The 21,003-nt window shown below is 43.5% G+C and overlaps 1 protein-coding gene across 1 annotated transcript; it reads left to right on the top strand.

Annotated features, from left to right (window-relative positions):
* Positions 1 to 9,279: 9,279 nt before the first annotated feature.
* Positions 9,280 to 16,816, top strand: LOC309547788 (elongation factor 1-alpha, oocyte form). The gene is made up of 7 exons (XM_082247780.1): positions 9,280 to 9,470; positions 9,562 to 9,741; positions 13,583 to 13,879; positions 14,091 to 14,241; positions 14,333 to 14,589; positions 15,554 to 15,788; positions 16,656 to 16,816. Exons 1-7 carry the CDS (start codon positions 9,327 to 9,329, stop codon positions 16,775 to 16,777), a joined length of 1,386 nt encoding a protein of 461 aa, XP_082103906.1. The 5' UTR covers positions 9,280 to 9,326; the 3' UTR covers positions 16,778 to 16,816.
* Positions 16,817 to 21,003: the final 4,187 nt, after the last annotated feature.

Raw genomic sequence — 21,003 nt, 5'->3', positions numbered from 1 at the left:
TTTATGCAAGGTATGGTCACTGTACATGTAAAAAGAGAATTGAATGCCGCATTGAATTTTGGAGAGATAACACCTATTTTACTGCATAACAAAGATCATTCAAGGGAATGCTTTGGGAAACGCCTTGTGCAAAATCCGCGTTAGCATTTGTAGGCCTAAAAGCTGATAATAGAATTAACATGCAAATTAAAACACTGCATGGTGCTATTTTATGATAAATAAAAGTCTGCACCACACAATGATGCTGATTGTACTTTGAAAAACATTGGAAAAGAAATCACTTTACAGTCTATCAACCATTTGTTGGTATGTGAGCAAACCCCTCTTCCTAACCTAAACTTTCATTCAACTTTGAAACCATGAATATAATTTTACAATGTCCCCAACTGCAGGAGATCATTAACTCTTGGAGCATGTTAAGACCCAAAGTCAAAACTAGCTATCAATTTGTGAGATCCATGCTCAAAGTTTTGTATATACAAATACTTTTCTTTAGTACACTGAGAAAATCAAATTTGTTTTTTTAATTTTTATTAAATTATGAAAGAATAACAACTAAAAGTTTGGTAAAAACATCTAAATGTGACAACTTCACCAAAGTACTCATACAATGAAAAAACTCAGTATTATGTACTACAATTTTTATGCATCTTAGATTTACCCAGATCCTGTACAAATGCCTGGGAATGGATTGGGTTGTTGTATCAAATAGACTCAGTCCAACTATTTCTGTTACATTCAGTTAAAATAATGCATTGATGTATACCGAAATCCCTTTCGTGTACTCACATTGTACACCCAATCCAATAATTATTCAAAAGGGTATCACCAGTTTAGAGCCATATGCTAGTTACTGCAAATGTAGCCAGTGTAAAAGGTTTAAAGGATAAACTAAAGGCAAAACAAGAAAATCTCTAATTTCAGGTTGTCAATAGAGAAGGAATAGAGAGAAATTAATCAAACAGGAACATTAGATTTGGTAAATCTGGTGACAACCAGGTTATTCTCTCACTTTGGAGCGATATCCTCTAACTTTCTGTTGTGGCTATGGGAAAGGAAGTGATAGAAAAGCTTCCCAATGGGACACAGGTGGCAAACAAAAACTGACAGGGGTTCAAACCCTCCCTTAGGCTTCATGTACACTACAGCTCCTAAACTTGAGTTTAGGAGCCTTTGGCGTTTTTTTTTTTTTTTGCCAAGCTCCTAAACTCAATTCCATAAAAACCTATGTGTCCATGTACACATAGGCTTTTAGCACAGTTTAGGAGCTGCTCCCTCAACCTCCCTCTCCTGAAAGCAGAAGAATTGCATTCAGGATAGGAACATTTTGACCACCGGCCGCCAGAAAACGCAACAATTTTGCGTTTTTCCATGGCCGGCAGTCAAAATAGGTTGTGTGTCTGACTTAGGCAGCCCATACATTAGTCAGTTTTGTTTTTTCATTCAATCAGTAGGTTGAATGAAAAAAAAAAAAGAAAACTGACCTGATTCTCCCCTCCACACATTCGAATCTCCCTTCCACATCAGTAGATCGACTTCTGTACATCTCTGCCTATACATGGATCGGAATTTGGCTGGTTCCTGCTGAACTGGCCCAATTTCAATCAATGTATGGTCAGTTTTACTCTATCCAAAATGCAAAACAAACTTTTGCCTTTAGTTATACTTTAAAGTGAATTTGTACTTTGCCCATTTAAGTGGCGATAATGAAGATATAGCATTTGCACCCTGCGATCCCAGAGAAACTCCTGCATTTAGTGTCTCAACTACAATGTAATTACATTCATATGTGTTAGCCTCACTACTTTGGGTTGTTTAATATTTGTTCATCTGTATATATTAACCAACATACAGTATTCTAACTGTGCGCCTTAATATATTTCAAATGGATGAGGGATAGGATAATGCTTTTAAGATTTAAATGTATGGCTAGCTAGGCCTAGTTTATACTCAAAGATCTGGTTCTACAGTCTGAGGTAGACACATTTTCCCAGTGAGTTCATACCATCTGCACCCTGCATAAGGAGGGTGCGTATACTCATGCTTACAATGGCCCCATATCCTACCTCCTCTCTGCTCCATCATTGGACGCTAGTAGAGTGTTACCTGTACCCTCCACCACGCTGTGTGGCTCCTGTTGGGGTGACACAGGGCTTGGTGGAAGGAAGCACAGCACATGGCTAGGGGACCACAGGCATCCAACACTGATGGAGGGATGGAGAAAAGGTAGAACAGACTTGCTGCTAGAAAGTCAACAATAAATGCTTTTTTTCCAGCAGGAACCTGATGGATTGATCTCTTTAGCGATATCACAGGGTCTCTTTAAAGCTGACAGTACACATTATATACTGGTTATTTAATCATCCTTGAAACTACCTATAACTTTGCAGTGTGAAAGCTTACCTGAGTGATTACAAATAGGTTGTTTAGGTGGGCCCTTACATAGTAAATCAAAACAGATTGTGCAGCATCACTACCTGAACTAATAGAAACCAATGCAAAAGTATCACAATGAATAAAGCCCAGAAATCGCCCCATCTTCCGCTAGCACCAGCTCACAGTGCTGGGGTAAAGTCATGCATTTTTCTCCCTAAAGGAGACATTTTCTTGACACTGATTATATGAACAGCCTATAATATCTGTTCTTCATATCAGCTGGATTTTAATTTTTTTTTGCTTTTTCAGAAGTGTGCACGTATGCATATCTATGTGTATTGGGTGAATACAAAGATCTTTCAGTCTTTTTGATATTACATTCAATTTCTTTGCTACTCTTTGTGTCCCCATCACAAATCTTAATAAACCTAATGTCTACTGATCTGAAAACCCCACATTAATTATGTCCACAGGGAAGGTATATCAGAAAGTCATTCTGCTAAAGTAAAGTAGAAAAAAAAATAAAACAAAGGGTTTGGCTAGACTTCTGCTTCAAAAGAGGACATTTCTACTATAACAGGACCCTGTAGGCACGCAACCTTTTGCTACCCAAAGCAACTTCCCCTGCTAGAATCACCTGTGAAACATAAATCATTTTCTTGTTTTACAGGTTCTAACCCAGTTTAGAATTTAATGACAAGTTTTAAGTAAGCTTATAGGGGATGACCTATAAAAATTGTGTGGCCCATAACTGTACTGAGAAGCGCTTCCTCTTTTTATGACTTGGCATTTGCCGGTTATGGCTTGGAAGTTAAATCATACAGTGCCCAACTATCAAAACTGATATTCTGATCCAGGGCCGTCTTTAACACAGGGCAAAAGGGGCAGCTTCCCCCGGGCCCAGCCATTGTTGTGGGGCCCAAAGCAGCTGCCCCTTGAGCCCGCATTGCCCACAAATAGTTGATAAGTGCATTTGGTAGGGCCCAAGAAAATATTTGCCCAGGGTCCAATCAATACTAAAGACGGCCCTGTTCTGATCAGTCATACTGCTTATGAATTTTATTTGCACTGTGCCTTATGGTGCCCACAAACCCAGTGGGATCCAGTGAACAATGTGTTGGCATTTTCTCATTACTCCCAATCAGTTTGTACATGTGGAATCTAGAAGTAAGTGATTGAACAGATTGGAAATATTGTGCTATAATCTACCACCTTTCTTAATTCAATCTTTGACAGCATGTTGGAAGTGGGGGTAGGGGCAGTTCAAGGTGACAGGGTGGTCATCACATCCTTCATGTTTCCCTCCATTTGGGGTGCCAAGCAAGGTTCACATGAGAGGACTACGCTGGGGTGGGTTCTTCTGGCTACACCAGGAACCTTGTACAGGGTCACTTTACTTCACATGGGGTACCTTTGCTTTTTGCCATATTCATCAATGCCCTGGGACGAGGCTGAGGCTGCCATGGGGGAGTACTCAACCTTAAGGCAGGCCACTACTTTTAGAGATGAACGTACTTTCACCATAACTGTTCTCCAGTTAACTCTCAGGTCCTTGTGTCAATGTACACCTTCTCAGTAGCTTGCATTTAGGAAGGAACACGCTGAGCCTTGTCCAGATCCACCTGTACAGCGTTTCCACTACCATTCCCCAGTAGTGGAGTGGGTCCTGTCGTACACCCTGCGTGGACTCTACACGTGCATTTAACTTGAGGCTGGGTTCACACATGCTGCGGCCATGGCTCACAGCAGGGGGTTCGGTGCCTCCCTGTTCACTGATTCAGGTGCGAATCAGGTCCGAAATTTTTGCCTGAATTCGCACCTGAATCGGAACTAAAGACACAGAGGACCCTTTCCAAATGTTGACTGCAGCCGCCTAGGAGGTGTGTGAACAGGCTTCATTGAGAGCCAGTCACACGCTCCTGTCATGCGAACTGGATGCGGGGAAACCTGTATCCAATTTGCATAATTGTGAACCCAGCTTAACTCTTGAACTTCCAAATCTCTACACAGGATGTGAACCTGTGCGCGCAAATTCGCTCCCGATGCTGTGGGAGACTGACCGCTGGCAGAAGGAGTGCTGACATCTCCCTCGCTGCTAGAGGCCATTCCACCTATAACAGGTACACACTACTGACAGGCTACTATAAAACTTCCTTTACACTAGGTAACCACTTGTGTCTTCACACGCTATACTCCACATTTCGTTGTACCCCAATGTGTTTAAGACCCACTCATCAGACTATGTTGTGCTGGTTACTTGCATTACACCCCTTTCAGTAAATTTAAGATGAGGCAAGGACAACGTTTCAAACGTTTTACTTAGAAAAGTGCAAAAGGGCAAGCCAAGTCCAACATTGAAAGGCATAATTCTTCCCTAATTCCTTAACTCTAACTACAGGCTGTGTGCTGCCCCGGCATACCTGCCAAGGGGGATGTTTGTGTAATACAGAATCCATCAGAGGCATTCTTCCAGAGCTGGTGTCTTCGGGACAAACCCCAGGTTCTGATGACTTTACATCCAAGTAGTAGTGAGCAACATTCTTCTATTCCTCATGGATGTCATTCGCCGTCTCAATACCTTATGGGCATCGGACATGATATATGCCCTGGACCTCTCAGAACTCTCGGCTCTCTAATCCTGGGCTCTCTACTAAGGACTTTTAGTAGCCTCTTCACTCTGGGCCTCTCTTGGGGGTCCTCTCATACCAAACCACTTTCCCATATATCACATGATTAGTGGGGTCGCACCAGAGGCGTAACTAGAGCCTTCAGGGCCCCGATGCAAGAAACCATGAAGGGCCCCCCCAGATCCCTGGCCGGGGCCCTTCCCTTCAAGCCCAGGGCTCTTCCCACTAATCCTGGGGCTCTTTATTCTCGTTGCATGGCCTTTTATTACGGTCCCGCAGCAGGATCCTTTCACAAGTTCTGCAGTGGGCTCCCTTCCTGCAATCTTGGGGCCTCCCCACAGTGGTGCAATGCCAGGGCCCGGTCGCAAGTGTGACTTTTGCAATCCTGGAAGTTCACCCACTGGTTTGCTACTGGGCCCCCTGGAGCATGGGGCCCGGTAGCAATCGCAACCCCTGCAACCCCTGTAGTTACGCCCCTGGGTCGCACATATGCAGTGGGAAGCCAGCTGTGAAGCCGCAAGCAGTCACAGCTGGCTTCCCAAAGTAAACATGCTGGTGCCTGGTTTCAAAACTGGCCAAAGAGCTGGTTTGGGTGAGTACAGCGCTGGATCCCTGAAAAAGTAAGTGTCTTTTTATTAAAAGTAAGCAGCTACAATATTTGTAGCTAAAGTGCATAAATTGCAAACAAATATACAAAAATGAAAACAAAATAGAAAAAAGTTCCAAGTGAATGTCAAAAATATCTGTAATCCAACAACAGTCCAAATAACGTGATTGTGGAAAGATTTCAATGGTCCGTAAGTTCTTATCCTTCAAAGTGCTGCATGCATCACCACCGTGCTCTAATAACGAAATGGCTGCTTACCAGACCCAAAAGGGTCAACAGGCATGTAAGCTGTTCTCAGCTAAGCGATCGACCTGTGATACTGCGAACGTAGTGGATATAGGGAATAAAAGGAGGAAAAAAGTCATAGGGATAAAAGCACTGATACTCATGGTGGCACGACCGCCTACAATGCAGTCTGTGTGCGCTGACGTCAGGGCTGTCTCCACCCAACGTGTTTCCCCTCGGAAGGCGTCAACTAATCCCAGCTTTCCTGCGGGTTTGCTGGCCTTAGCCATTGACTTCTATTATATCCTGTGGTTTTGGTGCACTTTCTGAATGCAGGAGTGTTGGCTCACTTTAAGAAAATGTACCACACCTGCAAGATATAATCAAAGTCTATGGCAAAGCGCAGCTAACCCAGGAAAGTCACAGGTGCACTTAGCTGCACCCGTGGTGCAGGTAAACCACAGCATATCAGTGTGCAAGCAGCCTTATAGGGGGCTCAAAACAGTAAGGGTTAATTTACATTTGCAGTTTGGGGGTGGTAAAATCCCATAAGATATGTTTTTATCACCCCGGCCCCAACCACACCCCTCTTACCTGCAGTGGCCAGGGGAGTACACATGTCGCAGCTGCAGCAGGAGTTATATGCCCTGTCATGGTTGGTGAGTGTAGCACCTGCCAAGCATGACCCATTTAAATGACTGAGGCCACTCTGCAAGTGCCCTGCAACCTTGTGCAGTACAGAAAAAAAGGGGTTAAAACAGGCAGCGTTGTGTTGCTTTCTCACCACCTGCTTTAACCCCTTGGTCCCCGCAGAAGCATGCAGTTTCAGTGCACTTGCAGAGTAGCCCTATTTACTTGAATGGGGCGTGTTTGGCAGGCAGAAGTACCCACCAAAAGCAATAAGGGGTTTAATCTCTGCTGCGGCATGTGTACACTAGAGATGGGCTCGGGCATGTTTGAGTTTGCACATGCCTGATCCCGCCAGGAAGCTGACAATGCAGTCCGCTAATAACAGGCAGTGAGACATTTCCCAATCCGCAGCTGCACAGATCGGGGAATGTCTCATTGCCTGTGATTAGCGGAGTGCAGTGTCAGCTCCCTGGCGGGATCGGGGACGTGCAAACCCAAACACGCCCGAGCCCGTCTCTAGTGTACACCTTTGGCTACTGCCTCAGCAGCCAAAGGGGGTAGGAATTGGGGACAGTACAACTGCAACTCAACCGCAGGGTTTTACCACCCCCCAACTGTGAACGAGCCCTAAGGGTGCTGCTGCTGAATGCAAATAAGGGCTTATTCACAAGTGCAGCAGGAACTGCTGCTCCTCTAAAAGTGTGTTTAGACAGGTGGTGAAGAGGTAATATGTTGTCTCCTTACCACCTAATGTAAACCCATGATTGCAATGCAAGCGACTGCGACAGTGTAGTATGGCAATTAGAGGTTTACATTAGGTGTGAGGAGGCAACACTGTGCCCGGTGATCTTTGACTTGTCCTATGTTGTTCAGGTAGATCTCCCCCTCTTTAAAGCCTAGTACACCCGATGAGATTATGGTCTGTTTTTTTTTTTGCATGCTAGTCTCCATATCGGAAACAAATAGGTTACTAAAGTACCAAAATTCTCGTATGACGGAATAAAATTTCGGAAGTAATGTAGTGTATTTGTATTGTACTTTCGGACTAAAACTGTTCTGATTAAACTAAAATTGTATGAAAAAAATGTTTGTGTTTGTCCCTTTAGAAAATTTCGTACGAAACCTGTGTACAAACGATCAGATTATCGTATCGCGTCGAAAGTGGTATTTTTTGTACGATATTCTGATTATGTGTTACAGGGCTTAAGGTTCCCTATCCCTGATTTAACGCATACTGTTGTAATATATACTGTACAATGAAAGTCAAATCTAAAAATGGCTATAATGTGCAAAACGTTTCTGCAGTACAAACATTGAGCCCCGGTTCACACATATGCGATGCGGGAACCCTGCAAATCCACTGCGGGTTCCCGCATCGCACTCAACTCGCAGGCAGTTCACACTGTCATATGTGAATCGCTGGGGGGTGTCAATATGAACTTAACGACACCCCCAGATCAGTTCGCATATCGCAGTGTGAATTGTCAGTTTGGAGATGAATTGGATTGCATAGATGTGAACCCCCATGTGATGCAATTCTGGTGTGGACCCCAAAAAGGGTCCTGTGCGACTTTGGTCTGAATGCGATGGTTGTATGGCTGAATTTGCATCGCACAGACATTGCATGTGATTTGCAGAGTAGTGCACTGCGAATCACATGCGATCTCTACTGCCATATGTGAATCGCTGGGGGGGGTGTCAATACAAAGTTAACGACACCCCCGAGATCAGTTTGCATATCGCAGTGCGAACTGTCAGTTCGGACATGAATCGGATCGCATAGATGTGAACACCCATGTGATCCGATTCTGGTGTGGACCCCAAGAAGGGTCCTGTGCGAGTTTGGTCTGAATGCGATGGTTGTATGGCTGAATTTGCATCGCACAGACATTGCATGTGATTTGCAGAGCAGTGCACTGCGAATCACATTCGATGTCTACTGCCATATGTGAATTTCTGGGGGGTGTCAATACAAAGTTAACGACACCCCCAGATCAGTTCGCATATCGCAGTGCGAACTGTCAGTTCGGACATGAATCAGATCGCATAGACGTGAACACCCATGTGATCTGATTCTGGTGTGGACCCCAAAAAGGCTGAATTCGCATGGCACAGACATCACATGTGAATTGCAGAGCAGTGCACTGCGAATCACATGCGGTGTCTATCATCGCATATGTGTGAACCTGCTCTAATTCCAACGCTTAGTCCATTCACACTGATCCTACGTGGACCGCGACTTGTCAGCCTGACAAGTTGCGGTCCTTCACGCTCCCATTGTGCGGTACCGGGAAAGGTTCTAATAGGAGCGACACAAGTCGCTCCGACTTAGAAAAAGGGTCCTGTACTACTTCGGGGCGACCTGGAGCGACTTACATAGACATTCATTTTATGAAGTCCGTGCAAGTCGCGCCGAAGTCGGATCCGCCGTAGTGTGAACGGGGTGTTAAAATTTATTTCAGTACAAATATTTATTCCAAAGCTTAAAATGATTTCTGCTGATTTGCTTCATACTGTTTATTTATTATCACTGTTTTCAAGAACAAAACAAATCCTGGCACCTCACCTGTATAGGTTTCTGTGTGATATTACTGATTGTTATGAAGCTGAAGTCAGAGACCCCATAGAAAGTCATGTCTTACCTGACTCAGGTGTGCTCAGCTGAAGTTCTTGTTGCCGGTTAGATGTTCTCGGCCAATCACAGCGCAGCACATTCAGCATGCGGCGCCTGTGATTCGCTAGTCGCAGCCCCGCCCAGCCGTGGACCTTTAAATCTCAGGTGCCGCTTGACCAGATCTCTCACTCCCCTTGCTCGGAAACTTTGCTTGTACCGGTAGCAGGTCTGTTACGTGTCCGCCACCATGGGAAAGGAGAAGATTCACATCAACATCGTAGTGATTGGCCATGTCGATTCCGGGAAATCCACCACCACCGGGCACCTCATCTACAAATGCGGCGGCATCGATAAGAGGACCATTGAAAAGTTTGAGAAGGAAGCTGCGGAGGTAAGTGCATGAGAATTGTCCTAACAAGTCGGACGAATCTCTTCTCCTGAGGGGTGACTGCAATCAGCCGGCTCTTGTCTTCTGTCCGTAGATGGGGAAAGGCTCCTTCAAGTACGCCTGGGTGCTGGACAAGCTGAAGGCTGAACGGGAACGTGGAATTACTATTGACATCTCCCTGTGGAAGTTCGAGACTGGCAAATATTACATCACCATCATTGATGCTCCTGGTCATAGGGACTTCATCAAGAACATGATCACCGGCACCTCCCAGGTAACTAGGACTTTCTTTACATCGGGCATTCAGCAACTTTCACCCACATCAGGCTGCCTCTCCTGCCTGAGGCTTAAATACTAGCTTGACAAAATGTGAAGCCCAAGGAATCCAGATCGGTTTCCTAAATGGGGTTTTAGAGTTTTAAATCTAGAATGTGATCAGTGGATTATGTTAAAGTAAAAATCTAGATAGTGCAGTCTCTCTCAACCCCCCCCCTTTATTTTTTTCTCTCCCAGTCAAGGCACCCTTTAATCTTGGCATCCCATTCTAAAAATCTATAAAACTGAATAGTTTTACATAATGCAGTAACCTAAACACATGGTGGCCATCCAATGTTGGTGTCCCATTCTTTCAAAGCAAATGCACCTTTGTACACTGTCAATTAGTATTGCAATGTTTTTCACCCTCAGTACCGGTTCACACTAGTGTGACTTGGTCCGCCTGACAAGTCGTGGTCCATTGTGTGGTACAGGAACGGTTCTAAAAGGAGCGACACGTCGCTCCGACTTAGAAAAAGGGTCCTGTACTACTTCGGGGCGACTTGCATAGACATTCATTTTATGAAGTCCGTCCAAGTTGCGGTGCATGCGACTTCACGGGTCGCCCCCCTAAGTCAGATCGCAATAGTGTGAACCGACACTCAAGCTATGACCCCAGTGGTGACAGGGACAAACAAGGATGCTGTACAGGTGCCTAATGTCCTGCTTATCAACCAAGTGGTTAGGACCCTAGTGGCTAAAAGGTTGTAATGGTGCACAATGTGAACCTGTGGCCTTGTATAACCTAAAAGCAGGCTTGGCCCACCTGCTGGCTTGTATACAATCTTTGGGCATTTTGCGAAGGCACCCCATAAGAAACCATGGGTGTCTGGGCCCCCTTGTTGAAAGACAGGGATAGCGTAAGTGATGGTTATAAACCCCCCCCTTTACTTTTTTTTTTTCTTTTTTTTTTTTTTAATTTCCCTCCAATTGTCAGTAAATCACACATTTGGTTTGTCTCTAGAAAAGTAAGAGGTGAAATCTTTTTGTGGGGGTCACTATCGGTGACCTGGGGGCCCCCCTGAGGAATTCTAATTTTGCGGAGCTTTCCTCTCACGTCCTGTTTTGGCTTTGGGGCAGGGAGTGGAAGGAAAATCTCCAATGGGACATTGGGGGGGGGGGAGAGAAAATCTGGCAGGGGTTACAACTCTCCTTTACTTATCCAAAGTTTGCCTATAGTTCTACTTTAAGGGAATTCCTTTTGGCTCGTCAGGTCAGCAGAACTAGTCTTCCCACTGGAAGATTCCCCTCTATTACTTTGGTGACAACCCAAAATCTGGGATTTTCTTTACCTTTAACAGAACAGAGGCTGAATCTCCCTAATGGGGGCACATACAGCAATAAAAACTGGCAGGTGTTATAATCCTCCACTCCAAAACAATTTTTTTGCCTTGTTAGATTAAAGTGGTAAAGTCCCTTTCTCTACTAACTAGAATCCCCTGTTATATCACTCAGTGTGGGTTTTTTTTTTTTTTTTTTTTTTTGGGCGATGCCTTGATTTTTGCAGCGCTGCGGTCAGTCAACTGATGTTGGCGGTGCTCTCCTGCCTCGCTCAGACGACTGCAGAGGGAGGAGCTGAGGTTCCCTCTGACATCACAGGGAGGAGAGCCTTGGGTAATAGAAGGGGCCAAATTATACAGCACTATGCTGTATAACATGCTTTCAAGATATAGATTATGCTTTTAAGTCACTGGCCTAGAAGAAGCATGTAGCAAATGAAACTGTGTTACTCTGCTTGCTTATGCTAGGTCAATGACTCGGCAAAATAACGATTCTGATCAGTGGGGTTTATTACTAGCGGTATGTTCACACTGAACGCAAGTTTGAAATTGTGCACATTCAGATGAAATCATGCAATTTCAATTCAGTGCAAATTTGGGGGCGATTGTTTTTTACAGCTGTGCACAGATGTCTATTGAAATCACCCCTGAAGTTGCGAAGGGTAGTGCAGGAACTACGGCAAAGGACATTGCACTGATTGGGACAGTGTTGCTAGAAATGGGCTGCGATTTGACATGTCAAATCCTGCCGATGTGAAAGGGGGGCTTAGACTGGTTACCATGCACAGCTGCACCAGAATTTTGCACTCTCCAATCAGCTTGTTAAATTAAACTTTGACGACCAAAAACCTGGTGGCTGATTGATTTCTGTGCAGAACGACTTTATCACACTGGGGTTGATTTAATAACTGGAGAGTGCAATCTGGTAATTGACCCCTTTCAGATGGCACTGGCAGCCTCCTTTCGGCATAGGTTTAAGTAAATTCAAATCTGTTGAAGGACATTAGGATGATGGTGAATATATCTTAAACTGGCCATTGGATAGAACTTTGAATGTTAAGTCTTCAAAATGCCTATGCATTCTCAGAACGTTTGACTGTTGGGGAAAGACTCTGCTTTTAATGGAGTTGTGAAGGCAGAAGCCTTTTCTTAAAGCAGTTACCCCTGTGTTAAAAAAAACAAAACCCTGCAGGACAATGGCATAATGTGCTAGCACATTATGAAATGCTTGCCTTGGAACGAAGCCCCCACACAGGTTGCCTGGACACCGCTGAGGGAGCTGACATGTTCCCTCGGCATCTCTTCTGTTTGAGGGCTCTGGCGCTGTGAGTGGTCGGAGCCGTGATGTCACTCCCACACATGCGTGCTGGAGTTTACTTTCCGGCAAGGAGCTCTGAAGGTTCGGCAAGATACACCGGACCTTTGGAGCGCATGCACCGCTGGTGTCAGCGGCTGCATGCAGGGTGAATATCTCCTAAACCGTGCAGATTTAGGAGATATTAATTTTACCTACAGGTAAGCCTTGAAATTATATGTATAATGGCTTGCCACTAGATTGGGCTTGTCTATACCTGGGAATCTTTGCAGATTGACTTGTTCAAAACTTAAGACCTGAGCTTCACAAGAGGTTAACAACTTGTTCTCCTGGGTCTCTCCCTCATTAGCTGGCTACGACACAGCAGCCATTGGCTCCTGCTGCTCTCAATCACTGCCAGTGAGGGAATGGGTCAGGCCATGCTCTCAGACAGGTGGCTCTGGAGCAAGCAGCTTGCTATGGGGGCACTCAGCAGGGGGAGGGATCAGGAGTGCTGGCAGGGGACCCAAGATTAAGGCTGATTTGCAAGGCCATTGCACAGAGCAGGTAAATGACATGTTTTTATTTAAAAAAAAAAAAAAAATTGCCTATACAAACTCTAAAGTGGTATTTAAATAAGATTTCATCTTGACAATTCTTACCAGTGGTGTCATTTCATTTATTACAGGCTTTCTATTTTCACTGGGTAATTCCACCGAAGTAGCAGTTGGGAGGGTTGAGACAAATATTTAACACTGACAGGGGTTGATTTTAAAGGTTTGCTTTTTATTTATGTAAAACCTTTATCCCAAACTGTTCTGTAACCCCTTAAGGTGTCTAAAGTGTTATGCTGCTCTGCAATATTGCATAGAGCAGTTGCTTTTGGATGGTGCCCTTTCTAGCAAGCCCTAACCTAAGGTGGCACCCATGCAGGCACATGGCTGGACTGTGTGCATTCACAAATTCATACAGTACTAGTAAACCACACCCTACCCCTATGGTTCCCACTGCTGCCTGTTTCTATGCACCCACAAAGAGCAGTGCTACAGCTGGGGAAAGGGTCTATTGCTCCTCCAGTCAGAGTAGGCACACTAAAGCAGAAGTGTTACTGGCGGGATCACCAGGTGAAAATAAAAGGTAGGGGGGAGGTAAAAAAATGCAGCATTTAAGAATTGGTAAGCTGTAGTCTTTGAATCTTCCAGTAATTTTCTTTCTTTTCCCTCTAGGCTGACTGTGCAGTCCTTATTGTTGCTGCTGGTGTGGGAGAGTTTGAGGCTGGTATCTCAAAGAATGGTCAGACCAGAGAGCACGCCCTTCTTGCATTCACATTGGGAGTCAAACAACTAATTATTGGTGTCAACAAAATGGATTCCACAGAGCCGCCTTACAGCCAGAAAAGGTTTGAAGAAATAACCAAAGAAGTTAGCTCTTACATCAAGAAAATTGGCTACAATCCAAATACAGTAGCATTTGTGCCAATCTCTGGATGGCATGGGGACAACATGTTGGAGACTAGCAGTAAGGTAGGTTTTTCTACTTCAAGTGAATTGTCAGCCTATATACAGTAATGTAGCATTCTTGGTGGTGAAAACGGGCAATACTGCAAGTACCCCACAGGTTTCAGGTATTAGTTTAAACCAGATGTGGGATCTTCGCAAACATTTCAGCTGCACATCATTGTAGCAGCTTTACAATATATCAAGGCCTTTAATGAAAACCTATTTGATCTTTCAGATGACATGGTTCAAAGGATGGAAGATTGACAGGAAAGAGGGAAATGCCAATGGAGTAACACTGCTTGAAGCTCTGGATTCCATAATTCCTCCCAGCCGACCCACAAACAGGCCACTGCGCCTTCCTTTACAAGATGTGTACAAGATTGGAGGTAAGTGTAATGGGGAGAATCTAAAGGGGTTACTAGTAGTATCAAATACTGATATCTCAATGTACTATAATTCAATGCATCTTTTCTTTAGGCATAGGCACAGTTCCAGTTGGAAGAGTGGAAACTGGTGTCTTGAAGCCAGGCATGGTTGTGACATTTGCTCCTGGAAATGTGACTACAGAAGTAAAGTCTGTTGAAATGCATCATGAGGCTTTAACAGAGGCTTTACCTGGTGACAACGTAGGATTTAACGTCAAGAATATTTCTGTAAAAGATGTCAGGAGAGGCAATGTAGCTGGTGATAGCAAGAACGACCCTCCAATGGAGACTGGAGTTTTCACTGCTCAGGTAATTGCTCTTTGGTGATGGGGACACAGATCACATGCGTATACGGTTTGGGAATTTTGTCTGCTTTTAACTGAACATACACTGAAAAAGGCTGTGCTAGAATGTATTAACGTTTTTTTTTTTTTTCATGGGTCATGAAACGCGTGTTAATGCATTTCAGGGGTGCATTTTTAAACAAAATGCAGCAAACAGGCTTAACACCAACAGACCAATGTAGAGAGATGTGTCAAAATTTTTAAAAGGATAAATATCTCTTGTGCTAAAGATGCCAATGGCTGACTAACTCGTGTTGTGTATAATCCAATTTGTGAAAACTTAATTTTGGCACCATTTCCCTTCAGTGCACCTCATTTATTGAATGTTAAATTGCCACCTTTTGAAGTGTAGTGAATGTTTATCAAACTTTAGTGCCTGGTTTTCTCCCATTAAATCACTAGCTTTACTTAAAGTTTTTTTTTTTTTTTTTTTCCCCCCGACACTGGCAACCTTGTAGTTGTACAGGTAACCTTTTTAGTGATGCATTAGACTGAATTTCTAAAATCCAGTAAAGGCTAGATTTTCTGAAATGTAGAAACATACTGACTTTCGGTTCAATATTGAATATTGCCTGGCTGTTATGCTGTAGCTGGCCCAAAATGATGATGGCCCCTGGGTTTGATTCCTTGTCCCATCAGACCACACACTAGAATGTGTGCAGGGGTGATGCAATAGTCCCATGCACTGTGCTGCCTAAAAATGCATTTATGTGCAGCATTGTTTAAACCGGACACAGAAAACTGGCTTTCTAGTGCCCTTGTGGTTAGGCCTGGTGTTAAAGAGCCCTTACAGTGTAATTGAAAGATGGGGGAAAGGGGCTCTTTTGAGGTGACCAGTTTTTTAAAGGCCTGCTTTCTGCTACTTGCAGAAACTGCCATATGGCTTTTTGAATCTCTTGGGATTTCCACTGAATTTTCTTTTTTTGCAGGTCATCATTCTCAATCACCCTGGAACAATCAATCCTGGCTATGCCCCAGTCTTGGATTGTCACACAGCTCATATAGCCTGCAAGTTTGCAGAGCTCAAGGAAAAGATTGACCGTAGATCAGGAAAGAAACTTGAGGATAACCCCAAAAGCCTGAAGTCTGGAGATGCTGCTATTGTTAACATGATTCCTGGAAAACCAATGTGTGTTGAATCCTTCCAAGAATACCCTCCACTTGGTGTGTAACTTATTTTTTTTTTTTTTTATGGATCTTAAAGCTTAACTAGTTTTTGATGCACTTTTAACTTTGTTTTGGCCACCTTGGCTTAACAAACATCCTAACATGAGGCTGGATGTAGCTGAGACTACATGCAGCATACCGTACTTTCAGGTTCAAGCTGAGACCTCGTGTCATACTGGGGAAAGTGGAATATGATCCGTGTTTGGCCAGGGAACACTTTGTATTTTAGCAATGAATACAAAGCTTCCAACTCAGAAGTTGTGACATCAGTCCACCTCTTAGCCAATCGGAAGCTTTGTATTTATTGATAGAATACATTGCTTTCTTTGGTTGAGCACTGACCAGACTGGGCAAGAGACAAAGTTTTGGCTTGAACCTGGAACAAAGTGCAGTATGTAGCCTCAGCTACAACCAGTGGCCTCGCATGTCAGTGGGGGACGTTTGTTTGGGCCAGCTTGGCCCACTGTGTAGTGTATAAAGCTGGAGATTCACTTCAAGGGGAGTGGGGTCTTAATATCTGACAATGCACACTATTGAAAACGAGCTCGGTAATCTAGTACTGTAATCTAGTAGGGCCTTTATAAACATGGAAAAGCTTTTCTGGTGTAAGGCAAGGTCTACTTCCTAATTAAGATTAATTCCTAATCATTAAGTATGTGTAATGCTGTCTTTGTGGTGGTCTTGTTAGCCTGGGGTTTGAATGATTGTCCTTTTAAAATAAGGTATAGTGTGAATTCCCACAAACTCAAGCCATACTTGAGCTCTAATTTCTTTGCACAGTAGAGTAATAAGGGCCGGAGTTGTATGTAATGTATCAAAATTGCTAAGTGGTTTGACAAGACAGACTAACACTTGTCTTTGCAGGTCGATTTGCTGTTCGTGACATGAGGCAGACGGTGGCTGTTGGTGTCGTTAAAGGTGTAGAGAAGAAGGCAGCGGCTGTAGGCAAAGTGACAAAATCTGCCATAAAAGCAGGCAAGAAGTGATCTTTCAATCAAGAAACAAATTCTAAGTTATTATGTTCTGTAAAATAAACAGGCAAAACTGTACATGGTTGTCTTCTCTTTACTGTGTAATGGCATCTTAGAATTTTATAGGGTATAACTGGCTAATTATGAAATCCAAAAGATGACTAGGACTTTAAAACTTTTTTTTTTTTTTTTTTTTGTTCAGCCATCCTTGCTGAACCAGTCAATTAAATTCAAATCCCTTGGGTACCCAGCATAACTGTAGCCCCTGATGGCTCAAAAGCTCCATACATATTCAGTATGTAATGCTCCATGCTTGGCACACAGGCTGGTCAGACCATGCTACAGGAGTCATTAGAAATGGGAGGATATGATGCAGATACACTGAAGGCATGCATGGGACTGTTGGAGAACATTGCCTCTTAAATAATCAAAACTATCCCTAACTGCTTGAATCTGAGGAATGCAAGTGTGGTGCTATGCCTTTAAAACTTGTATTAACCCCCAAAATATAATGCATTGTAGCTAAGCTGTCCTTGCATGTGGTTGCTGTATTAATGGTTCAAGGTTGTCGTGTTTTTTTTTTTTTTTTTTTGACATGACTGCCACAAACATATTTCTTGATGGGCAATGGCAACTCACTGGAGGGTTTTTTACATACCCTGTAAATGCAACGTCAGAATGTTGGATGCCACATTAAGAGTAAAATGAACTCCAGCGGTCAGGGTCCTCCACCTAATATGCTTTGCTCTTGTGTAGGGGGAGACTTATTTATTGGAGGGTCTTTGGTGTACTGATTGAACATATGCTAAACCAATGGATTCTTGATTCCACTCTTGGGAGTGGTGTATTATGGCTCAGGACTTTATTTAATGGGGAATTGGAGAAACAACCAGGAAAGGGTTCCTGCACCTAGGCCTTAACTTTAGGAGCAGCTTCATACTGTAAGAATGTTTAGATTTGAGAAAATCCAGTACAGAATTAGCCATTCAGCACAGAAAATGCAGCTTTTAATGGGCTAAGATCAGATTTCCAAGTAGACATTCACTAATCGCAATTTTTTTTTTTCTTAAAGCCATCCTAATGTGCTAATCTTGCCTGCCTAGTCTAAGGCAGCATTCAATTTTTCACCTCTCTGGTCAAAATTAAACATCTCAATAGGGGTCAGCCTTTCTCAACCTTTTCAACAGAGGAACCCTTGACATTTTCAGATCTCAGGGAACCCCTGCTAAAAAATTGCTATATTTACAACTCATGATGCATTAATGTGGTGGTCAGTGGGATGAATGTTGCATAGGTTGAAAAACACCAGTCCATCCAGTTCAACCTATGAATGCTCGTTACAGTTGTGGACATTGGGAAGAATTGCCTTCTTCCAGATAGCTAAAAAGATAAATGGTGTCAGGGGAACTTGTCTGAGGCAGAAATTGCCCATTGTTTAAGGAACCCTTAGCAACCACTTAAGAAACCCTGGTTAAGAAGCACTGCAATAGGTAGCAGTATTCTGATAGAACACCCTATCAGATTCTGCAACCTGAAGTGACGGTTGGATGAGACACTTACTGCGCAGGTTTCCTAATGTGACAGTTTCCTAATGTGACAGAACATAAAGCAGCAGACCACTTGCTCCCAAGCAACTCTTGAATTTTACACTGATTTTAGCAATAAACTTGCCATATATACTGAAATGGGACTATTTCACCGCGACCAAGTGAAATGGTCTATTTCACTATATGAGTTTGACGCTAAGCAGTGGGGGGTGTATGAAGATGGCCGTCGCTACCTTCTACCGGCAGGTTTCTTGCTATATTTACTATATTCAAATAGAGTAATACTGTGATTCAGTATATAAGGGGAGTTTACTGTTAAAATAAATGTATAAAATTGACACTTGCATGGGTGTAAGATATCCACCACTGCTTTGTGTGCTGTATATTAAGAAAACTATTGGCGCTTGTGGCCTATGCTGAGTAACTTTCTCGTCCCGACCGTCACTTCCAGTTGCAGATAGTTCCTGATAGAACCAAGGGCATGTTCACTTTCGCCAACTACACCTTCATTGCCAGGTTTTTGCCCTACACAGCAGTCTCTACATACCATTAGTGCATGGGCCTACCTGATTTGAAAGCATTGTTCAAGTGAGTCTTCCTATGCCATAATTTTGGTAAATCTAAAGGAGATTGTAAGATCAGGCTGCATAGTAAGTCAAGCTTTATAAAAAGTATGTGTGAGGGAGACATTCAGCTGTCGATTTCACTTTCAGGCCTCATTCAGTGTAGTGGGAGTACATGGATTTTGGTGCATAATTTTATTATTTTCTAACCACACTTATCGGTTGGTTGCCCTCATGGGTGTCAAATGCAGCAAAGTAGCCCAAAGGGCATTTAACTGCAATTTTTGAACAAAAAATGCATTTGCTTTCATGTTTGGGGGTGCTAATCGGTGACGCTGGGAGCGCAACTAGCTCACTGTAGGTGTATAAAGCTGGCCACACCTTTCAATTTAGCAAATCAGACAATTTTTAGAGCTTGGGGAGATTGTGTGGTGAGCTTTAGACTCCCAGGGACACATTTCATACTACAGCGCTGCTCCGTAGGCTGTTATGTAATTGCTCAGCTCTTGCACACTCTGCCAATGAATATCTATGCAAGAGGAAGACAACATACAAATGATCTATCAGTAGCCAGACTGTATAGAGGGACAACAGTGCTCACTTGCGTTGGAGGGGGAGGGCAGGTGTAAGGTGTATTTGAGGTCAGCTACTGAATTGTTTCATTCTAATGGTTTTCATAACCTAAGGCCTGGTTCACACTCATGCAGGAATTGCATCTGTTCACCAAGCCAAAATGTAGGTGCCATTCATTCCGAATGGCACCCTAGAAATGCAGTGTGGGAACTGCCAGGAAATCGCATGGTGCAAAAGCACCATGTGATTTCCTGGATGCTGCATTTTCAAAATGGTGCAGGCCTATTCAAATGAATGAAGAGCTTTGACTGCACAGCTGGAAACCCCAGTCTGCTTTTAAATCTTTTCCTGGGGAGCTCTTGCTGATGCAGTATAACTACTGTGTCTTGTTGCTGTGCTCAATCTTGACATGGTGTATGACCTGTGACATAACCGGTCTTTCACAACCTCACCATAGTAGAGTTTGGCAGTGCCTCCTAAACAGCTGTTTCTGTTAGTGCCCATTAACACCACGTGGTGGGCTGCAGTTAAATGCATTTTGCACTGCATAAACAGTGCAAAATCAAGGTAATCTATGGGCATAGTCCACATTAGTGCAGCCAAAGAAGGTGGTATGCTGCATTTCTGTGCAAAAAAGCACTGCCAATGCTTCACTGTGTACAAAGCCCAGCAAAAGGAAGTGACCTCACAGGACAAATGCATCAACTGCATGTAAATGCGCATATGTGACTTTGTGAAAGTTTGCATTGGTAAGAATTGATGCTGATTTGAAGTCAAACGGTAGTTACACCAAATTTTGATTTTCTTCGGTTTGCTCAATCAAAATATATATTTTTAAAAGGATTCTTGCTTTACAGCATTTCTTCACACCTGCCTAAAATGTTTGCACAATACTGTACCTGTATGAATGAAGCCTTAAAGCGGTAGTAAACTCTAATGACAAAAAACCCTGCAATACAAAGGCATAATGAGCTAGTATGCATGCGCGCCGGAGTAATTTTCCGGCAATTCCCAGCAAGGAACTCTGAAGCTCTGCCGGACCTTCAGAGCGCATGCGCCGCACTCGTCAGCGGCTGCATGCAGTGGTAATATCTCCTAAACCGTGCAGGTTTAGGAGATATTAATTGCACTTACAGGTAAGCCTTATTGTAGGCTTACCTGTAGTTAAAAGTCAAAAAGCGGTATACTACCGCTCTAAGGATTAAGATTACAAAATGTTAGCATACATTTGCATAAACCTTATCTAACTTTTTGGAAAAGGTTTACTAAAGCCTGTGGTTGAAGCTTTTATCTGAGCGTAAACTTTTTTTTATAATTCTAAATAGTTCTTTACTGATGTTAGATGAGGAAAGGCCTGGCTCACAGTCTCTTCTCTAATTCATCCCAAAGGTGTTCTTTTGTCAAGTTCCTCCACCCAAACCTCGCTCATCCATGTCTTTATGGACTTTACTTTGTGTCCAAATCATTTGGTGGATTATGGCGTGGGGTTGTTTTTCAGGGGTTGGGCTTGAGTGAGTTTGGGTTGGGGGGGACTTGACTGGCCTGCACAGAGTCCTGA

Source organism: Pelophylax lessonae (genome assembly GCF_965119305.1).
Source record: "Pelophylax lessonae genome assembly, chromosome: 2".
Lineage (NCBI taxonomy): Eukaryota > Metazoa > Chordata > Amphibia > Anura > Ranidae > Pelophylax > Pelophylax lessonae.
The sequence above is the reverse complement of the archived record's forward strand: the minus strand, read 5'-3'. Positions and strand labels throughout refer to the sequence as shown.